At 46.4% G+C, this 19,182-nt stretch overlaps 1 protein-coding gene across 2 annotated transcripts in view; it reads left to right on the plus strand.

Moving 5' to 3' along the window:
* The window catches only part of LOC147712345 (uncharacterized), a 104,899-nt gene that overhangs the window by 32,766 nt on the left and 52,951 nt on the right, over positions 1 to 19,182 (plus strand). Inside the window, exons 4-6 of one of the 2 annotated variants that reach the window (XM_086923039.1) lie at positions 1,115 to 1,228; positions 6,041 to 6,157; positions 6,685 to 6,795. In XM_086923039.1, coding sequence (XP_086779165.1) covers positions 1,115 to 1,228; positions 6,041 to 6,157; positions 6,685 to 6,795 — 342 coding nt within the window. The remainder of the gene's footprint in view (positions 1 to 1,114; positions 1,229 to 6,040; positions 6,158 to 6,684; positions 6,796 to 19,182) is intronic. The other variant, XM_086923040.1, reaches the window with a different exon arrangement.

Consider the following 19,182-nt stretch of genomic DNA (forward strand, 5'->3'; position numbering starts at 1 on the left):
GACTAATCCTAGCTCTAATAGCTGCTAGGTTGTCCCCTGCATATAAACATTTTATGAGGGTGAAAACGGCTGCATGTCTGGCGTCGTTTAAGCAACGGACAGACGCAGACGGGCTTGCCTTTGGTGCGTCATCAACGCATCTGCGCCACGGCAGGCATTTAATGACCGGGGAGCACAATTGGCTCCTCCTTGTCAAGCTACTAATTGGGTGCCTACCGCCAATCAGCCCTATGCCTCGCCGTGACGTCAGGCGGGACGAAAGTAAGCACGGCAGCAGTTTTTAACCCTTTCGCTGCGGCGGCTATTCCGCCTCAGCGGTAGCAGGGCGGGGCGTGCGCGCGGCGGCCGCATGCTGGTGACAGAACCGCTCCGTCACCAGCCGCGGTTGAGCTGTGCTCGTGACAGAGCGGTTCCATCATGGCCCGCCACGCTCAATAGAACGCGCCGTGCAGGCGCGGCGTCCGGGCCATGACGGAACCGCTCTGTCATCAGCAGAGCCCAACCGCAGCTGATGACGGAGCGGTTCCGTCATCAGCATGGAAGGTGTAAAGATACACACAAACACGCAAGATCAGAGCACAAAGGTAATAAACAGTGCGAGCAGAGCTCAACAGAGAAGCGTCAGGTAAGGTGCACTTAGCTTGTTTGCAAGCACTGCGTCCGCGCCACAGCAGGCATTTAATGACCTGGCGGGCACAACTGGCTCCTCCCTGTCAGGCCCCTGATTGGACAAAGTTGCCTGGGCAAAGACAGATTACACACATTCACATGGTGCACAAACATACACTAACCCACATGGTGTCCATAGAAATACTTGGTTAAAGCCTTTCCGAGTCAATAATGTTAGTTTGCTTTCTTTTGCTCATTATATTACACCTGATAGATGTTATGATGTTCCCCATCCCAGGTATGTCATGCTTTTAGGTTCTATTCCTGAACCTATAAGACTTAGTTAATAATTACATCACTGAACACATTTAGGCGTTCTTTGTATACCTTTATATTTGTTAGTGTAATGCCCTTGAAATATAAGGCACCCTAATAAAGTTGTCTTTGTGTATATAAGTAATTTTTCGTTAAAGTGTAAATGATAAATGTTGTCTTTATTTAACAGGAACTAAGACTGCTGAGCCAGATGTATTACTTGGCGAATCAAGGAATTCAAATCAGTGTACAAAATATACTTCGAAGACAGATCAAATAGAAAACCTTAGTGAAGCCATGACAGGTCAGAAAGAATTCATGAAGCACTTTTGCTATCTTGATATAGTAAAATATAATGTGAAGTAGGAATTTCGCTCCATATTATTTAATTGTGTCACCGTTGAGACATCTGCAAGTCACAAGGAAGGAATATTATTTCCACATTTTTGGTACTCAAAGTTTAAACTCTGGCCATTCTGTAAAGAGTTGCTCGAATATTGTATGTGAGCCAGATGGTGTTTGATTCACGTTTTGTATTTTATCATATTTGTTTTTTAAGATACCCAACTTGCCAAAACATGTTTACGTTTTGGAATTCACTTTTTTTATCTGCAGCATGCATATCTAGGTGTGAGTGCAGGCTTTTTTTCCTAAGTCCGGTTGCTTTTGATATTGTCCTTTATCTTTTTATTTACTGCTTCTTTTGGGGCTTCTAATAGCGAGTGTATTTTGCACTCCAATGTACAAATATGTCCTTAGAACATTCTAACATAGGACACCGCAATCTATTATAGCATGAAAAGATTTTCAATAGCCCTTATAACTGTTCTAATTGTATTAAACAACTTTGTTAAATACTTAGATCTTTCTTTGCAATGCTACAGTTCATAATAATAATTACAAAAATTCTTATTTTGATATTCTTTTCTTACCATAACAATCAAAAATGGATGATTCCCAACAATCCTGTATTTTAAAAATTCAACTAAAGCAACTTAAACTAAAGATGTGATGTCCCTTCGGTATGGGGCTTGCAATCAATACCAGATAGTGTGCTATACCCACACTCTCCCTGTATTTATAGAAAACTTCAGGGAGCATGTTTTCTTAATATAATTTTATATCATGTTAAAGGAAAAGTAAGTCCTTGAAGCATAAAGCAGGTATTAATGTTGCTTCTGGGCTTGTTAGGTTAGAGATGCAAGGCCTTTTAAGCACGGCTTTTCACACTAAATCTGGAAAAAAGAGCACCCCCTCTTCCAAGTGTAAAGCTTCACTGCCAATAGTGGAGGGTATCCCAAAGGATTTTCTAATTAGTCTACCTGCTTGTAACGTACAATATATATAGTCTTGCTTCAGGGCTAGCACTTCTACCCCATACGTGGCAATTGGTACATTCTGTCTATCATTTGTTGCCAATAAACTGTTCATAGTATTTTTGATTGATACATGTGCTTTATTAAGCTCCAAGTTGGTTGATGTTTCTCTACGCATTGTGAGTTTAATTAAAAAAATGTAGGGTTGTGTGTGAGTCAGCCTATTATAAATATAGTAATAAGTTAGGGTAAGTCATTACCTTACAGTTTTGTTTCTTTTTTGCAAGTATACTTGAAACGTACAGGAGAACTTAAATGGCTTAAAGAAATGTGTAGGTTATTTTTTTTTACGAAGTTAATTTTATTTTGACTGTATTATATGTTCTAATGAACACTTCAGATGCAGGCAGGCCCCTGCCCCTCCCCTTAGCTTAATGTAACTGACCCTTCCATGAGGCACTAAAAGGATTTCTAGTGATCAGTAGGGACCTGTACAGGACATGGCTAGCTTTCCTGTGCCTGTTGACCAGGACATGAGAGACCGGGGGACAAATATGTGCATTTTGGCTGCATCCTGTAAGGAATCCCAGTCTCTTATTTGTCTTAGGCCATCCGCTAGTGAGATCAGTAACTCTGGGCTACCTATCACCTTCTGGTTCTATTACTTTAACACTCTGCAGTCCTACAGTTGATTTTGATTTAGGGTAGGCTGTATAGTAATTCCCCTATACCACATGGCCTTCCTATACTTACATAAGACAGAATTGCTACATGTCTATCTTCCAGTACCTTTACCAGTTACACACAAACTAACCACTTATCACCAACTGGACAAGTATGGAATGGCTGAAGAGATCTGTTACACACTGGTGGGTCCCAGAGAACAATAATATAGTCCACCACTGCTGGTCGCAACTAATTCTATACCATCACTCTTTTTTGACATCTTATAATAACAATCAGATAACCGATGACTGTAATAAAGTCCATTCTGGCAGATCATTGACCATCTCCCACTCACACCTATCAATATTGTGACCATAAATCTCACCATAGATTACCCTTTCATTTAACATCATAGTGGACTATGAACATAAATAGTACCATAAAGGGACCTACAAACTTATCAAAATGCTGCTAATCATAACCTGCACTCTTACCTCTTACACTTCCTCATCCATAACATCACACCACTAAGCGCTGTGTTCAATAACACTATAACTGCACCTCAGTGATCATCACACATGACATGGAAACGCTTCCCACATAGCCAAAGACAAAAAACATCCTTCTAATCACTCACCCTACCAGTTCAGGCAAACACTTTAGCACCAAGCATAGTAGTCATTGGTATATAAAGTACATGTTCAGTAACCTATTTACTAGAATGTCTCCATCTGGTCGTTGGGCACAGGAACCTGGCAGGTCAAAGAAGACTTGCACCGCTGCTTGTCACTCATTTTCTTTTCCTAAATCAAGCAAACACCCTGACATAGAGAATGCAGCATGTCTCTCTCGCTGGTACATGGTTTAATAAACCTATGTGGCTTCTCAAATGTGCCACAGCCATCTTTCTAGCCTAGCAAAACACTATACATTTACACTAACTGGGGTTAACAATGCTCGTGCACACATTGATCTTAAAGGACTAAATATCTTCTGTGGCCAAACTTATGTACCCACATATCTTGGAGTACTGCACTGCAAGTCATTTCCAAATGGTGGCTTCTCCCCCAAAAATATTTTCATCAGAATCTTCTTGTTCTGATTGGCATGGTCAGTCACAAGCAGGCACTTAACCAATCTCATTCTCTGCAATAGAAAGGAAAACAGGGTTTACTCGATATTTATTGAAACTTAAGCTGCAAATATATTGATAAGAGGGATTCCTTTGGAATTATTCAGTGAAGATAAGCTAACCATACAAAAGGTATATGTTTATATCAAGTATCTTGTTGTGAGACATTTTAAGTGAAGGAAAATTAAATCAAAATAATCAACACTATTCATTGCCCATATATGCCCAGAAAGTGAGTAAAAATACATTCATTCCGAGTAATGAATAAAATTGTAAATTGTAACAAAAGAAATGTGCTTAATTAGGTTTGGTGATATTTTGGGGAAATCAGTTGTGTAAATGTACGTTGATAAGGTAATCGTCAAGAGTGCAGTCAATTGCAAAGTGGGTTAATTCCTATAATTTGAAATGTACTCTTACCTTCGTTAGGCTACACACCTGTGGTCCTTCTTGGTGCATCACTCTGGCACAGTGTGTATACACAGATGCAGGCAGGGAAAAAGACCTCTTGAACCTAGCCCAGTCCATTAGACCAGGATTCAGGCCCAGCGGTCATATTTAGACATATCAGACCCTATGTACATTCACGTTTGCCAACAACATTCATCCTTGCATTCATGTATGTCCTTCTAGCTCAAGATGTTACGTACTCCCACAGTACCTTTGATCTCTGTGGGTTTCTCTTTTCCTCTCCAAGTGCAAATTAAGCAATGACCATGACCATATCTTAAATGAGTCTAAAGGTCTTGCAGGGTGGTCAATTCGATTGACATTATTTCCCTTGAGTGTCCACTTTATTTACATGTCCAGTCCTGATTTCCAACCCCATTGCATGTTGTCTGCAATAACATCTTGAAAATGTTCCTTTTTTGCCGCCATCACTTTCCTGTTAAATTGATGTCTGATCTTGGGTGTCAGGATATCTGCCTGTTAAGAAAAAAGGGTCTGAGACCAATAATATGGTTTATCTATATGTAGGTACCAGGCCAAGTGCCTGTATTAGAACTACCTCTGCTGAAGAACCAAATCTTTGTCAAAGTCAGTAAAAAGATGCTGTAACCAATAGCTTGGTGGTACCTTGGATTTCAGCCACCACTATGGCTTGTTTAACATTGTTTTGACTATATATGACTACCCTTTAAAGGGAGACCTTAATCATTTTAGTTCCGTTATGATTGTGGTACATTGGTGAGATTGACAAGTTGTGTGAGAATCTTGATTACCAAGCCATGAAAAAGTCCAGGTGATTGTGCTAGATGAAACAAGTGTTAGCTCTATGGTGTACAGAAATATGGATAATTAACCACATCGCTGCTGTGGTTATTTTTCCCCTGTGCTGAAAATTGCCAATTTGCTGGTGTCATGACGAGCTCAGCTCGTCATCAGTACAGCTCAACTGTGCCTCATGACGAGCTCAGCTCGTCATGAGCATGGAAGGGGTTAAGGAACAGATATTGGATACAATGTGCAAGACTCTTGGTGTGTTCCTTGATTTTGTTCACAAGGTCTTAACAGTGACCTTTTTTGGTGTTTCCTGGATTTGAAGGGCAGTTTGTGTGGCTGCTCTTCCAACTTGTTAGAGCACATGGGGGACACTTTGTAATCACCGAAAAGGAAGTCTATGGTTTATTGCGTTGACACCTACATTTTGTGATTTTTATTGTTGTTTAACTGGAGAGGCACTACAAGCCTTAGCACCGAAGACACCGCAAGTTTATACATGATTGACTTCTTGTCAAACCTACAGGCAGTTGTCTGTTGGTGACTTCCTCTTTTCGAAGGCTTCTAGAACTCCCATCTAAGGGCAGGGGTAAGGAAAGGACCCAAGGTGAAGGAAGAACCATTAAAGACAAATACTTAACAGGCGCACTCTAAGCCAGTTGTAGCCCTTTCATGGACCCTCAGATCCCCCCAGCTCCTGTCCACTCATCCTTAGAGAGACACAAGTGTGTCATGTTACATGGAAATGTGACTGTAAACTCTTTTTTTGTGTACTGTTTAGGATATCAAGTACAGAGTCCTGGCAATAGCTTGAAGATGGAACAAGAGTTGGAGTTCAGCTTGGTGGATCCTTATGTTGCGGAAGAAGCAGAGAACATCAGCCCTTCTCCTAGCTTTGGTAAGATACAGAGGACCATAGGGTGTGCATTTCTGCAATGCACACTGAGGCCAGATTACTCAAAAATTTGGAGCACTTATTATTCTAGTTCAAGGAGGCAAGTCCGTGGTTAAAATGCTAATAACAATACTTATTACCAACGCCAGCAGAAACACATTTTTATTCTTTTTTTTAAACTGTAAATAACATATTTACCTTCCCTATTTTTCACGTCGGTGATTAGATATTGGAGAGTTGATAGAATGAGATGAACCACTGTGATTCATGCCTGCAGCTCCTGCATTGTACTGTTCACTGCAGCGGGAGCCATGGCCGACTAGGATATTTAGCATATTATTGTATCCTTTTTGTCCACACACCTAGGGAAGGAAGAAATGCTGAGATGTAAGGGTAACAATGCATGCAGCTTCCTGATTCTCTTTCGTCATCATACATATGCTTAATTTTTTATATGGATGCCTTCATATGAATTGTTGCAGAACAGAAACATTTCTGAGGATCAGATATTTTATATATTTTCATAACAGGACATGAGGATATCAAGTCAGTTCTTTCATTCAGTATTAAAGAAGATCAAGAAATATATTGTATAAACCAGCCTGACTCGGAGAGAAGAGGCAGTCTCGCCCAAACCACAAGTAAGTAAACAATGCCTTTGTGATTAACATAACAGGAAGTCACTCGCCCACTATGGGCTTGGGTTTGAAAGTACGCGAGTAAGCTGAACCCAAGTTTCCCTCTATGCTCCTGTTACTAAACATATCTGGAGTGATCAATAACCGCATTAGTGTTCTGAACTCCCCTAGTGCAAATTACCCCGTATAGCAAATTAGCATTACCCCTACAGGTCTGTACTGGTTTGTCTTCAGACAAAATGTTTCTAGCTGTCACCTATCCAGGCGGTACAAAAGGGGGTGGTGATGGACGGAGCATCTGAATCAATCAAACACTCACACCCAGTCAAAAGATCTGGGTTTAATCCATCACCGTTCTTTAGCCCACTCTGCCACCCCAGTTCAGACATGGCTATATGCAAATCAGTCTGAGCCTGTGCCTCATGGGAACAGTCCAGCCCGAACTGCCAAGCCATGTCTTCCCTGGACCGGAAACAAGCTTCCGAGGACCTGTTTCTGGCATTCCAGCCGTCTTCAGCCCGGCTTGCTTGAATCCATTGGCAAAGTGAGCAAGGGACTCACGTCTGAGCATACCCTGCCACACTTATGGCGGCCAAAAGCGGTACAAAAGGGGGTGGTGATGGACGGAGCATCTGAATCAATTAAACACTCACACCCAGTCAAAAGATCTGAGTTTAATCCATCACCGTTCTTCAGCCTACTCTGCCACCCCAGTTCAGACATGGCTATATGCAAATCAGTCTGACCCTGTGCCTCATGGGAACAGTCCAACCCGAACTGCGAAGCCATGTCTTCCCTGGACCGGAAACAAGCTTCCGAGGACCGGTTTCTGGCATTCCAACCGTCTTCAGCCCGGCTTGCTTGAATCCAGTGGCAAAGTAAGCCAGGGACTCACGTCTGAGCATACCCTGCCACACTTATGGCGGCCAAAAGCGGTACAAAAGGGGGTGGTGATAGACGGAGCATCTGAATCAATCAAACACTCACACCCAGTCAAAATATCTGAGTTTAATCCATCACCGTTCTTTAGCCCACTCTGCCACCCCAGTTCAGACCTGGCTATATGCAAATCAGTCTGAGCCTGTGCCTCATGGGAACAGTCCAGCCCGAACTGCCAAGCCATGTCTTCCCTGGACCGGAAACAAGCTTCCCCGAACCGGTTTCTGGCATTCCAGCCGCCTTCAGCCCTACTTGCTAGAATCCAGTGCCAAAGTGAGCAAGGGACTCAAGTCTGAGCATACCCTGCCACACTTATGGCGGTCAAAAGCAGTACAAAAGGGGGTGGTGATGGACGGAGCATCTGAATCAATCAAACACTCACACCCAGTCAAAAGATCTGGGTTTAATCCATCACCGTTCTTTAGCCCACTCTGCCACCCCAGTTCAGACATGGCTATATGCAAATCAGTCTGAGCCTGTGCCTCATGGGAACAGTCCAACCCGAACTGCCAAGCCATGTCTTCCCTGGACCGGAAACAAGCTTCGGAGGACCGGTTTCTGGCATTCCAACAGTCTTCAGCCCGGCTTGCTTGAATCCAGTGGCAAAGTGAGCAAGGGACTCACGTCTGAGCATACCCTGCCACACTTATGGCGGCCAAAATTGGTACAAAAGGGAGTGGTGATGGGCGGAGCACCTGAATCAATCAAACACTCACACCCAGTCAAAAAATCTGGGTTTAATCCATCACCGTTCTTTAGCCCACTCTGCCACCCCAGTTCAGACATGGCTATATGCAAATCAGTCTGACCCTGTGCCTCATGGGAACAGTCCAACCCGAACTGCCAAGCCATGTCTTCCCTGGACCGGAAACAAGCTTCAGAGGACCGGTTTCTGGCATTCCAGCCGTCTTCAGCCCCGCTTGCTTAAATCCAGTGGCAAAGTGAGCAAGGGACTCACGTCTGAGCATACCCTGCCACACTTATGGCGGCCAAAAGCGGTACAAAAGGGGGTGGTGATGGACGGATCATCTAAATCAATCAAACACTCACACCCAGTCAAAAGATCTGGGTTTAATCCGTCACTGTTCTTTATCCCACTCTGCCACCCCAGTTCAGACATGGCTATATGCAAATCAGTCTGACCCTGTGCCTCATGGGAACAGTCAAGCCCGAACTGCCAAGCCATGTCTTCCCTGGATCGGAAACAAGCTTCCGAGGACCGGCTTCTGGCATTCCAGCCGTCTTCAGCCCGGCTTGCTTGAATCCAGTGGCAAAGTGAGCAAGGGACTCACGTCTGAGCATACCCTGCCACACTTATGGCAGCCAAAAGTGGTACAAAAGGGAGTGGTGATGGACGGAGCATCTGAATCAATCAAACACTCACACCCAGTCAAAAGATCTGGGTTTAATCCGTCACTGCTCTTTAGCCCACTCTGCCACCCCAGTTCAGACATGGCTATATGCAAATCAGTCTGACCCTGTGCCTTATGGGAACAGTCCAGCCCGAACTGCCAAGCCATGTCTTCCCTGGACCGGAGACAAGCTTCCGAGGACCAGTTTCTGGCATTCCAGCCGCCTTCAGCCCGGCATGCTTGAATCCAGTGGCAAAGTGAGCAAGGGACTCACGTCTGAGCATACCCTGCCGCACTTATGGCGGCAAAAAGCGGTACAAAAGGGGGTGGTGATGAACGGAGCATCTGAATCAATCAAACACTCACACCCCTGTCCAGGAGCAGATAATAACAGAGCACAGGAAGAAGTTATCAGAGTTTAGACGTGTTGTTATTGTTTGATTTGAGGCAGACCCCCTGGGAAGAGAAATATGGATTTCAGCTCCTGCAGCAGCACCCAGGTGCTTTCTATCTCATTAATAGGTACGTAATGCCATGGGGGTCCCAGTTTGCAGTGTTATTCCTTCCAAAAATGCATTACTTGCATGAAACAAACTAGAATAGAGAACATTGTAAGTAGCCTGTGAGATAGTGTAGTGAATTCATTGCTTATTCCTGAGATTTATACATGATCAGCAGCTTATACACTTGTACGTCCTTCTGAAATAGATCAAATGACTAACTGTACAGAGGAAACACTTTACGCATATCTCCTGCCACAGAACACTATGTGTGCTAACGTATGCCTACTTGCGGGTTAATGTGATAAAACAAGAGCCCAGTCGTCTACTGTCACATTACCTTCTTTTTACTATGGAACTATGAATGGCTGCCCATAGCTTGCTTGCGAGCCTTAGTAGACTAGCGATAGTGCCACATTATTGGTTTAGCCAGCACACGACTAATAATAAGCTGGAAGTACCACCACATCATTGTCCTAAAAAGTTCATTAATAATAATAGGTTCACATAGCTCCATAATATTGGCTTGGAGAGCTCAAGAACATTAGCATGCCTACAATAACTTCAGCATTATCAGCTATGGTTTATAAGGCGTTAAAGAAAACCAAGGCCCAATAATAGTGCTTCACACTTGCACAGTCATTACCTGGCCAGTCTAATACAACTAAACATTATCGGTCAAGCTTCTATTCAACAGGAACCCAGTTGCAATTGGGCATGTGAGTCGATCCCTAGGAGTACAGAACCCCACAACATGGAGGTCTTCCAATGCACACTTTGGCACACCACCCAAACACCTGCTCTTTGGAACAGTCATCAAAATTGTTAGTAGCACAATGTGGGTGAACAGGTGGCACTGTGCTGCTGCAACCCACCCAAGCAGTAACCTTAACTGACCAATCGATGCAGCACAGCACTTGGTAAATGAAAAATAGCTCAGCGCCCTTCTTGTCATTGCTTGCTTGTCCTCTCCTGTTGGTCAACGTAACGGCTAAGGGCATACCTGAATGGACAGTTTTTAGAACTAAATAGCATAGTATACCAAAGTAATTTTGCAGATGGAATGCTTATCAAAAATTGGGCCATAATTCCTACACTGTTAAATTATACAGCACAGATATTCAATTACCTAAATTATTCGCTCAATATAAAAATCAGTGTAAAAGTTCCTAGCTTTCGTAATGGACCGACTGCGAGGATTAAACTAGTTCAAAGCTTATCCACTACCAATGATACCATTTTTAGGACTGGCTTAAAATAAAATCTCTCGTATATAGAGTCTGAGGCCTAGTTTATGCCATTAATTATGTCTTCAAGTCTCACCCCTACTGAGAAGGCTTTGGAAGGCATGGCCTCCATGATTTGAGTGTGCACCAAACATTGAGATATTTATGCCAGTTGCCTGCATTGCCCTACAAACCCACCTGAATATGGTTGGAGAAGATACCGCCTTAAAGGGCTTTCTAATAGAAATAAGCAGTTGGCGTTCTCCAGGTGGCAAACCCCTCTGTCATGATTTCATAGGCCTTGCAGCACTTTACCACACACAATATGTGTGTTTTATCAAAGGTATGAAACCATTCTGTAGCTGCATTTCGTCCTCCGAGAAATATGGAAGGGTTACCCTGCCAGAGGTAAATACTCTACCTGAGTTGTCTAAAGCTCAGACATCAGATATCCTTTGACATGAAACCAAACCTAATAACATTGCCATTTTACCTGATCGTTCCATAGACAACATTAAACCTTCCGGATCAGCACCCTTTTGCAGACACCTATGTATCTATCTGGACAGTACTGATATATAGTGCCTCATTACGAGTGCTGTTGGACCGCACACTGACAGGTCACCAGTGGCTGTCCGACCTCCGACGGGTCATCGGTCCGACCATTGCATTACAGTGCTGGTGGCCGGACCCTATTCGGTCAGAAAAAAGACAGACTCCTCTGCCAGGATCATTGATTCCAATGAGCGGCAGTCGTATCAGCAGCATCTAACAATGGTGGCAGTGCCAAGGCAGGCACTGACGTCGACATTTAGATATCCCTTTCTGACACCCTCTTCATGGCGGGATCACAACAATGTTGTCCGAAAGGGATATTAGGGGCACCAAACTGAGCCTCCTCTTGTCATAGGCCACTGAAAAGTGGCACTTGGGCCACATGTAGGGCTCCCACTTACCTTCATGCATCACGTGGCATGCATGACATAGTGCATGGCACACAGTGCATGAACATAAAAAAGGTGCTTCACTGCCGCAGCATTTGCTGAGGTCCTTTACAATGGCCGTAGCATGCCCCGCTATGGTTCCGACACCTTTACGACCGCCAGCCCGAGAGCTGCATCGAAATGCATCGGTCAGATCACTGCATGCTTATTGGGCGGTCTCCTGACTGCCGTAAAGCGGGTGGCGGCCGACCGACCCCCATGGTAATCGGGGCCATGGTATTTGATTATGCCGATAATCACAAGAAAGTTCCATCTGAACTGGGAACAAAACCTGCAATCTCAACATCAGTGTGAATAGCACTAGGGCCGTCTCCTACCTCCACATGCAGACAACTGAATGGTCATTATAACTAAGGAAATGCATAACCCTGCTCCTAATTCCAATCCAGTAGGAAGGTGGTCGTCACTGCTGGTTTTGGGTTCGGTGTCCGGCTGAAGTACCATTTTATTTGGCGAACCAATTGCGACGCAAAATAATCTATGGTGAAGGGAACCAGCATGTGGTCTATCGCGGAGAATATGGCTGGATCCAATGTACACAGGTTCATGTCTTACCAATTCCTTGAGCACCAGTCCGCTACACTGTTGGCTTTTCCGGGAAGATATTTTGCCATGACTGACACATTGGTTTAAAAAAATATATTTTTATTTGCATTTAGAATCAACACAAACACAGTTGGCAAGTCACAGTTAATACTCCATACTTGCAAGCATCCCCCCACCCACCATCCATAGTGCTAACATCATACACAGTGTATCTAGAATAGCCATCCGCCGCCCATAGTACACAGTTGCACCAGACTCCAGCACCCCCTCAGAGGTCCCCTTGCCCACTGCCTAGTAATGATAAGTAGGGTCTCAATCAGCAGGAGTTGTGATACGTCAGTTGGGTCCCAGACCCCCATCAAGGCCATGATACTTCCTCCATTTGCCCCAAACTTTACAAAACTTTCGAGGGCAACCCCTAGCCTTAACGGTCACCCTTTCAGCCGCCATGTACATATCCATCCTCCTCCTCCAGTCTCCCACATGGGGGGCGATGGCGCTCCCTATGCTCGCGCTAGGTCCCGTTTTGCCACCACCAGGGCCAGCAGTGCAAAGATCAGGTGTGGGCGACTCAGATCCACTTTGGTGGATATTCCCAATAACACAAATTTGGGGTCCACTTCAAGCGTCACCTCTAGCACTCTGCTCAATTCCCCCAGTATCGGCGTCCAATAAGTGTGTATGATGGGGCAGTCCCAGATTATATGGTAGAAGGTTCTCTGCAGGTGTCCACACCTCAAACAACAAGGGTCACTAGCTCTGCCCATACAATGTAGCCTAACTGTGTCATAGTAGACCCTATGCAATACCTTATATTGGATGAGGCGTAGTCGGGATTTAATTGCGACTTCCCTGTGATGCATCAGAGCCGTCTCCCAATCCAGTGTGTCCATCTCGCCCAAGTCCTGTTCCCAGACTGCTCGCAGCCTCCCCAGCCTATCCGGCGTGTTATTATTCATGGTCTTATATGTCAGGGATACTAATTTATTGGGTACTTGCAACAAGCGTCCCTCTAACGGGGCATATTCTGGCAGTGGGGAGGCGAGCGCGCCTCGGCCTTTCAGGCATGACATAACTGCGCATATTTGAGAAACTGCGTAGGACTCAGTCCGTACTCCGTCTTCAGGGTTCCATATGTTTTAAGCTCTCCCTTTGCCACTAGGTCTCCCAACGACGAAATCCCAATGTCATCCCACCCTCTAAAACCAGTGAGTTTATGGAGTTCCCTTAACCAAGAGCATGTCCATTTTGGTGTCTCTTTGGTCAGTTTATGCGACCACCCTATCATCTTCGTCGCCCTGTCCCATACCTCTATAGTTATCTGCGTGGCCGGGAGTAGCTGCCTCCTTAGCCTCCACGTTCAGGAGGGAGATTTGTCTGTAGGACACGCAGTCCTCGGGGGGCCAGCCTTGCTTCTAAATACGTTATGAAAAAACAGGGTTAAACCCAATAAAGTCAGAAGGGACCTGGGTAGCAATAAGAATGAAAGGACGGGGTCCCGAGACTTAGAGACAGGCACTCATAGACCTGTTAAAAACAATAGACTTTTCCCTAACATCCACAGTTTTAAATCATCAGTCTGGACCAAGAAAATCCAACCTTTGATCCAACTCCTCTCGCCCCTTGCGGAACGTGAGCGTTAGTCTATATTTTTCAATCCAACTATGTGGGATTCAGACATAGATAGATAACACGGTTCTTCTTCTTTTTAACTGTTAATCATGTACCACCATCCTATGAATTTATAGACAGGAATGGTGTGTTTCTAATTCGTTTTCTCTAATTGTCCCTTAGGAGGTTGCCCCCCCCACAACTTTCCTTGTCCTGATGAAGACCCTTTCGTAAGGAAAAGATTCCTACTGTTTATTTGGGTCGAAACGTAGACGACTACACAACCACTGACCAACTCCGGTCCCAATTTAGACATTTACGGCTCTAACGGAGTTAGGCCTGTTTTGCTAGTTATAACTTTGGACTCTATAGGAGCCTCAAGCTGTGGCCCTGATTCTAAGGGACCACATGTACATTGTCTTTAAAACATGAATAAGACTTGTCACTGAATGATTCAGACCACGTCTATCCTATCCCTTACACTTCCCTCACGCCACCCCCCTCCCCGTTGTGAATGTGGGCACGTACACTGTATATAAACTTGTTGGTATCAAATAAATGTATAATGAGTACAAATCCATTTAATAGGATGTATGCAATTTTGAATTAAAATCTTTTTTGCATCTAAAAGTTTTTGTTCTGAATCACTGAATACAAATGGTTTGAATTTGTAATTTCCTGTCTCTAAGTCTCGGGACCCCGTCCTTGCTTCTAAATAGGCACGATTGTGGCCATTCTCAAGTCAGGTGGGAGGATACCCTCTTGCGCTGCATTTCTGAAGAGCGCCAGAAGGTGGGGGTGTCAGCAGGTCGGTGCCTTTCTTAAAGAATTCCGCCGGGATTCCATTAGGCCCATGGGTCTTTCCCGGTCAGAGTCTGGCTATCGCCTCTCTGATTTCTGTGGCTGAAATATCAACCTCCAGGGTCTCTTTGTCCTCTTCTGCTAAAGTCGAGGTGTGAATATTAGATAGGTAAATCTCAATCTCATCTTGGCTACCCAGTTCCCTGGCCGTATAAAATTCCTGGAAGTAGGTAGTGAATGTCTGGACTATCTGGGGTCCCCTCTCTGCAGCTGGCCCGGTCTGTCAACCATACCTTCTACCCACCTGGCGTCTCGCTCCCTACGGTTCAGCCACGCCAAGAGCTTTCCGGACTTGTCCCCAACATCATACAGTCTGTGCAGGGTCGCAAGCGCCTGCGCTTTTGCCTCATTCGTCACCAAATCCTAATACTGGTGTTGAGTATCCGTTGGTCATCTAAACACCTGTGGGTCCCTACCTGTCCGGTATCGTCGCTCGAGGTCCAAAATTTGGGTTTCCAGCGTATTAAGTTCCTCTTGGGCTTTCTGTTTCTCCCAGGATATTCTACTTTGTATATCTCGAAGTACTGTTTTGTATGCTTCCCACACAGTCACTCCTGACTGTACTGAGCCCACGTTTTCTGCGAAGTATAATTTCGTATCTGCCCTGAGACCCTGCAGTATCTTAGGAATATGCAAATCCCATGCCAATAATCTCCAGCCCCCGCCATGGGGTCGGGCCCTCCCACCTAGCCGGACTAGGAGCGGCAAGTGATCCGAAATGACCCTTGCCAGATATTCAGCTTCATCAGTAGTCGGGGGAGAAAAACATAGTCCAATCTAGAGTGCACTTTATGCACCCTGGTGTCCGGGTGCAACCATTTCCATACGTCTGGCAGTCCTAGGGTACCCACCGTCTTTGCTAGGGGCGTCGTTGGGGAGACAGCATCTCTAGTCCCTGACCGGTCCATGGGGGTAGACATAACGTCATTAAAATCACCAGCTATGATGTGCAACATATCGGGCGTGTCCAATAGGACTTCCGCCAACCCGGACAGTGTCCTGGCTTGGAGTTTCGGGGAGCATAGACCTAGACTAATGTAACCCGTTGTCGCCTCCACGTTCCCGTCACCCCTACATACGTTGCTTGGGGGTCCGTCCATGTCCGGTTCCCCGTAAAGGAAGGGGATGTTTTAATCAGGATAGCAACCCCCGCGATCCTGCCATAAATCCTGCATGAGCCAGTACTTTGTAAGCTCCTCTCGCTAGGAAACCACATTTCGTTCCCTTTAAGTGGGTCTCCTGGAGGACGACCACGTCAGGGCGTAATCGCTTGATATGCGTTGTTACCAGCCCCCTTTTGATTTTGTCTTCTAGTCCATTCACGTTCCAAGTGAGTACCCTGCAGGAGCTCGTCACCAATCCACCCTCAGCTGCCCCATGTGCATCTATGGAGGCCATGTCACGTCGGTGGTCAAGTGCATCATCATCGCGGGCGGGGCGGTATGTGTGCCTACCAGAGTGTGTCTGTGATCTGTGTGCCAACCAAACATGAAGCAAAACAAACACCAAAACTGTCCCAACCAGAAAACCGGCGTAACCCCAACCCCCCCCGCCTCTCCTCCCCATGATTCCCTCCCGGCAACGTGACGGGAAGTGGACTCTAGGGAAGGACGAGGTCTGTCGCCATCCCTTGCCCAACTCACACCACAAGTTCCAACTCCTGTGGGTGTCCCAATACCATTAGTGCAAAATTCAGAGATAAGTGTTGTCTTAGGCTTCAAGACAGGAAGAAAAGAAGAAAAGTTCGGAGAAAACAGATATCAGCAAAGTATGAAGAAAATGAGATAATATAAAGAAGAGGGAGTGCGTGTCCATCTCGCACGCTCCAGCTTACTGGTTCCTGGTGTGGTCAACCCTGCAGGCCCCCGTTTATGAGTGAGTCTGGAGGTTCATTCTGTGATGCCCCAGTGTCATTCCGCATTGTTTGTTCCATTGCCAATATCTCAGCCGCTAGGGGATGCATCGAGGGGTCCAACACCTCCTCTCCTCCGGATGACGACTGGCCACTTTCATTGTCCGCACCCCCTTCCACTTTGTCATCCGCCCGCTGTCGCCCGGATGAGCAGAGCGAAAGTCTGGAGTCCAGTGATCCTCCTGTGCGTCGTCTTCTCCTCCTCGAGCCCCTCGGGACATATGGGTTGGCTTCCAGGGTGCAGTCCTTTTGCAGCTGTCGTGGTCTGAGCGAGCGGTGTGGATCCAGGGACCGGCCGCCAATCCCACCAGCAGGTGCCTCTTCGCACGTCCGTGCTGCCATTCGCCCCGGGGCACTCTTCAAGCCACTGCCATGCCTCTTACGGCGTCTGAAAAAAATGAGATTTGCCCAAGAAGAGGCCTTTCAGCTTTGCTGGAAAAGCAGCATGTATTGGATTTTTTGTTCCCGCAACTTAGCTTTCACGGAGTCAAAAGTGCGTCTCTGCTTTTGCACGTCTCTGCTGTTGTCCGGAATGATCATTTTGCGGGTATTTTCGTGCCTTATTTCCCCCAGTTTCCAGGCCTCTCCGAGTATCATATCCCTATCCAGGAAGTTCAGAAAGCGGGCTATCACCGGTCGCAGCTGTTCCCCTGCGGGCGAACAGGCCAGCAACGCCTGATGGGCGCTTTCTATGTCAAACAAGAGAAGAACTTATCCCCTGGAAAGGTAGACCGCAGCCACGTGTATAGGAAGTCCGGCGTGTTTGACCCCTCGAATCCCTCTCTAAAGCCGAAAAAGCGGAGGTTATTACGGCGGGCCCTGTTTTCCGCGTCATCCACCCTCCATAGCAGGTCCTTATGTGAAAATTGGAGCTCTCGCATACCCTTTTGGAGGTCATGTACGGAGTCTTCCACCTTGCCCAGCCGCGTCTCCGCCTCACTGACCCTACCAGCTAGGTTTCTGAAGTCCTGTCGCAATAGTGCTACCTCCCTCCCCACCCTTCCGATCTGGTCCTCTAGCGCTGTCCTGGACGCCTGGATTGCCTGCAGTAGGGTATCTGTGTCGGATCTGGCACCCGGGTGCTCCTCATGCGGGGGGAAGGACCTACGCATATTGGTCCATCCGTCCTTGTCGCTGTGGTTTCGGGCCCCTGTCCCGTCCCATGCTGCGGCTCATAGCCTGTCCACGACACAGGCGATGCCCGTAGATGATGCACCGGGGGGAGGGGAAAGGACAGTCTCCACGCGGTCACTCCGTTGTCTGGCCCTCAGGGCTGACCCGCCAGCGTCACTCCCCAGAGCGTCCACTTTTTATGCTGGGTTGATCACTGATTTCCACAGTAGCGAGGCGGCAGGCCCCAACACCAATGGGCTGCTCCAGTCTCCAAGTGGTACCTCACCAGTGAAATAGTAGCACTACTTCCCCTCCGTGATGGTCAATATGGGGGGGGTCGACCCGAGGGTTCCCACCGCTCCAGCTCCTCGTCCAGCCCTTTCTCTGTTGCCGCCTCCTCCGCGGATCACTGTGTGCCGGGCCGGGGGTGGGGGGGAGGGGCGCTCTGCGCCCGCTCTATCTGCCTAGTCCAGGCCCTCCTCTCCTCCCGCGCAGCTCCGCACCTGCCAGTCGGTCTCAGCCATGTACACTCGCTCTGGGGCTTTGATCTGATTATACCACCTGTGGTGAAAAGTTTCTATGTAAGATTTTGACTAGGTTGTTTACCCTGAAGGTCGTTTAATACATGGGCCTCTGACTTAGAGCTAACTGCATGCCCAGCCTGCGGTCATGCCCTAGAGACTGTTGAACATATCGTATTTTTCTGTACTAAATGCAACTTTCTCCGCAGAAAGGGGAATTGCCCTGTTTGTTGTATCTTCGGAACCAGACACTATCGGGTTGCACTGAGGATATTAAAATCCAATACTACAACATCAATTGTTCTTGCTGTAAGTAGGTTCTTGATGAACGTCTGGTTCAGGTGACGAAGTTTATGGCGCAGGTTGCCTGAGAGGTTCCTGTATTACCTGAGTTGTAATTATGGTCGGAATAAAGTGAATGTTATTGCAGGAATTTTTATCCAGGATCGTTCGATCATTTGAGGCACTTATCGCTTTATGGATATGACAGAATGTTATTAACACAGTTTTAATTCATGGGAGTTTTATCATGTCGTCTTGGATGTACAATTCGGGCTATTTTAACCATTGAAACCATCCCTAGATCCGGCACTCCCGGAAAATCTCAAACCTGCATCTTAGCTTCCTTTTTTTGCAAAAGGCAGAGGCTCCATTCCCCAGTGCCGCAGCGCCGCTCCCTCTCTCCTTTCGGCAGCCCCGCAGGTCCGGAGGGCCCCCCACGATCCGCCAGTTACTGTGCCTTTCTCTCTGGCAGTCCGCGGAGCTCCGTGGGGACACGCGCCTGCCCCAGCACAGGACGACACTC

This window comes from Lissotriton vulgaris, chromosome 5 (genome assembly GCF_964263255.1).
Source record: "Lissotriton vulgaris chromosome 5, aLisVul1.2, whole genome shotgun sequence".
Lineage (NCBI taxonomy): Eukaryota > Metazoa > Chordata > Amphibia > Caudata > Salamandridae > Lissotriton > Lissotriton vulgaris.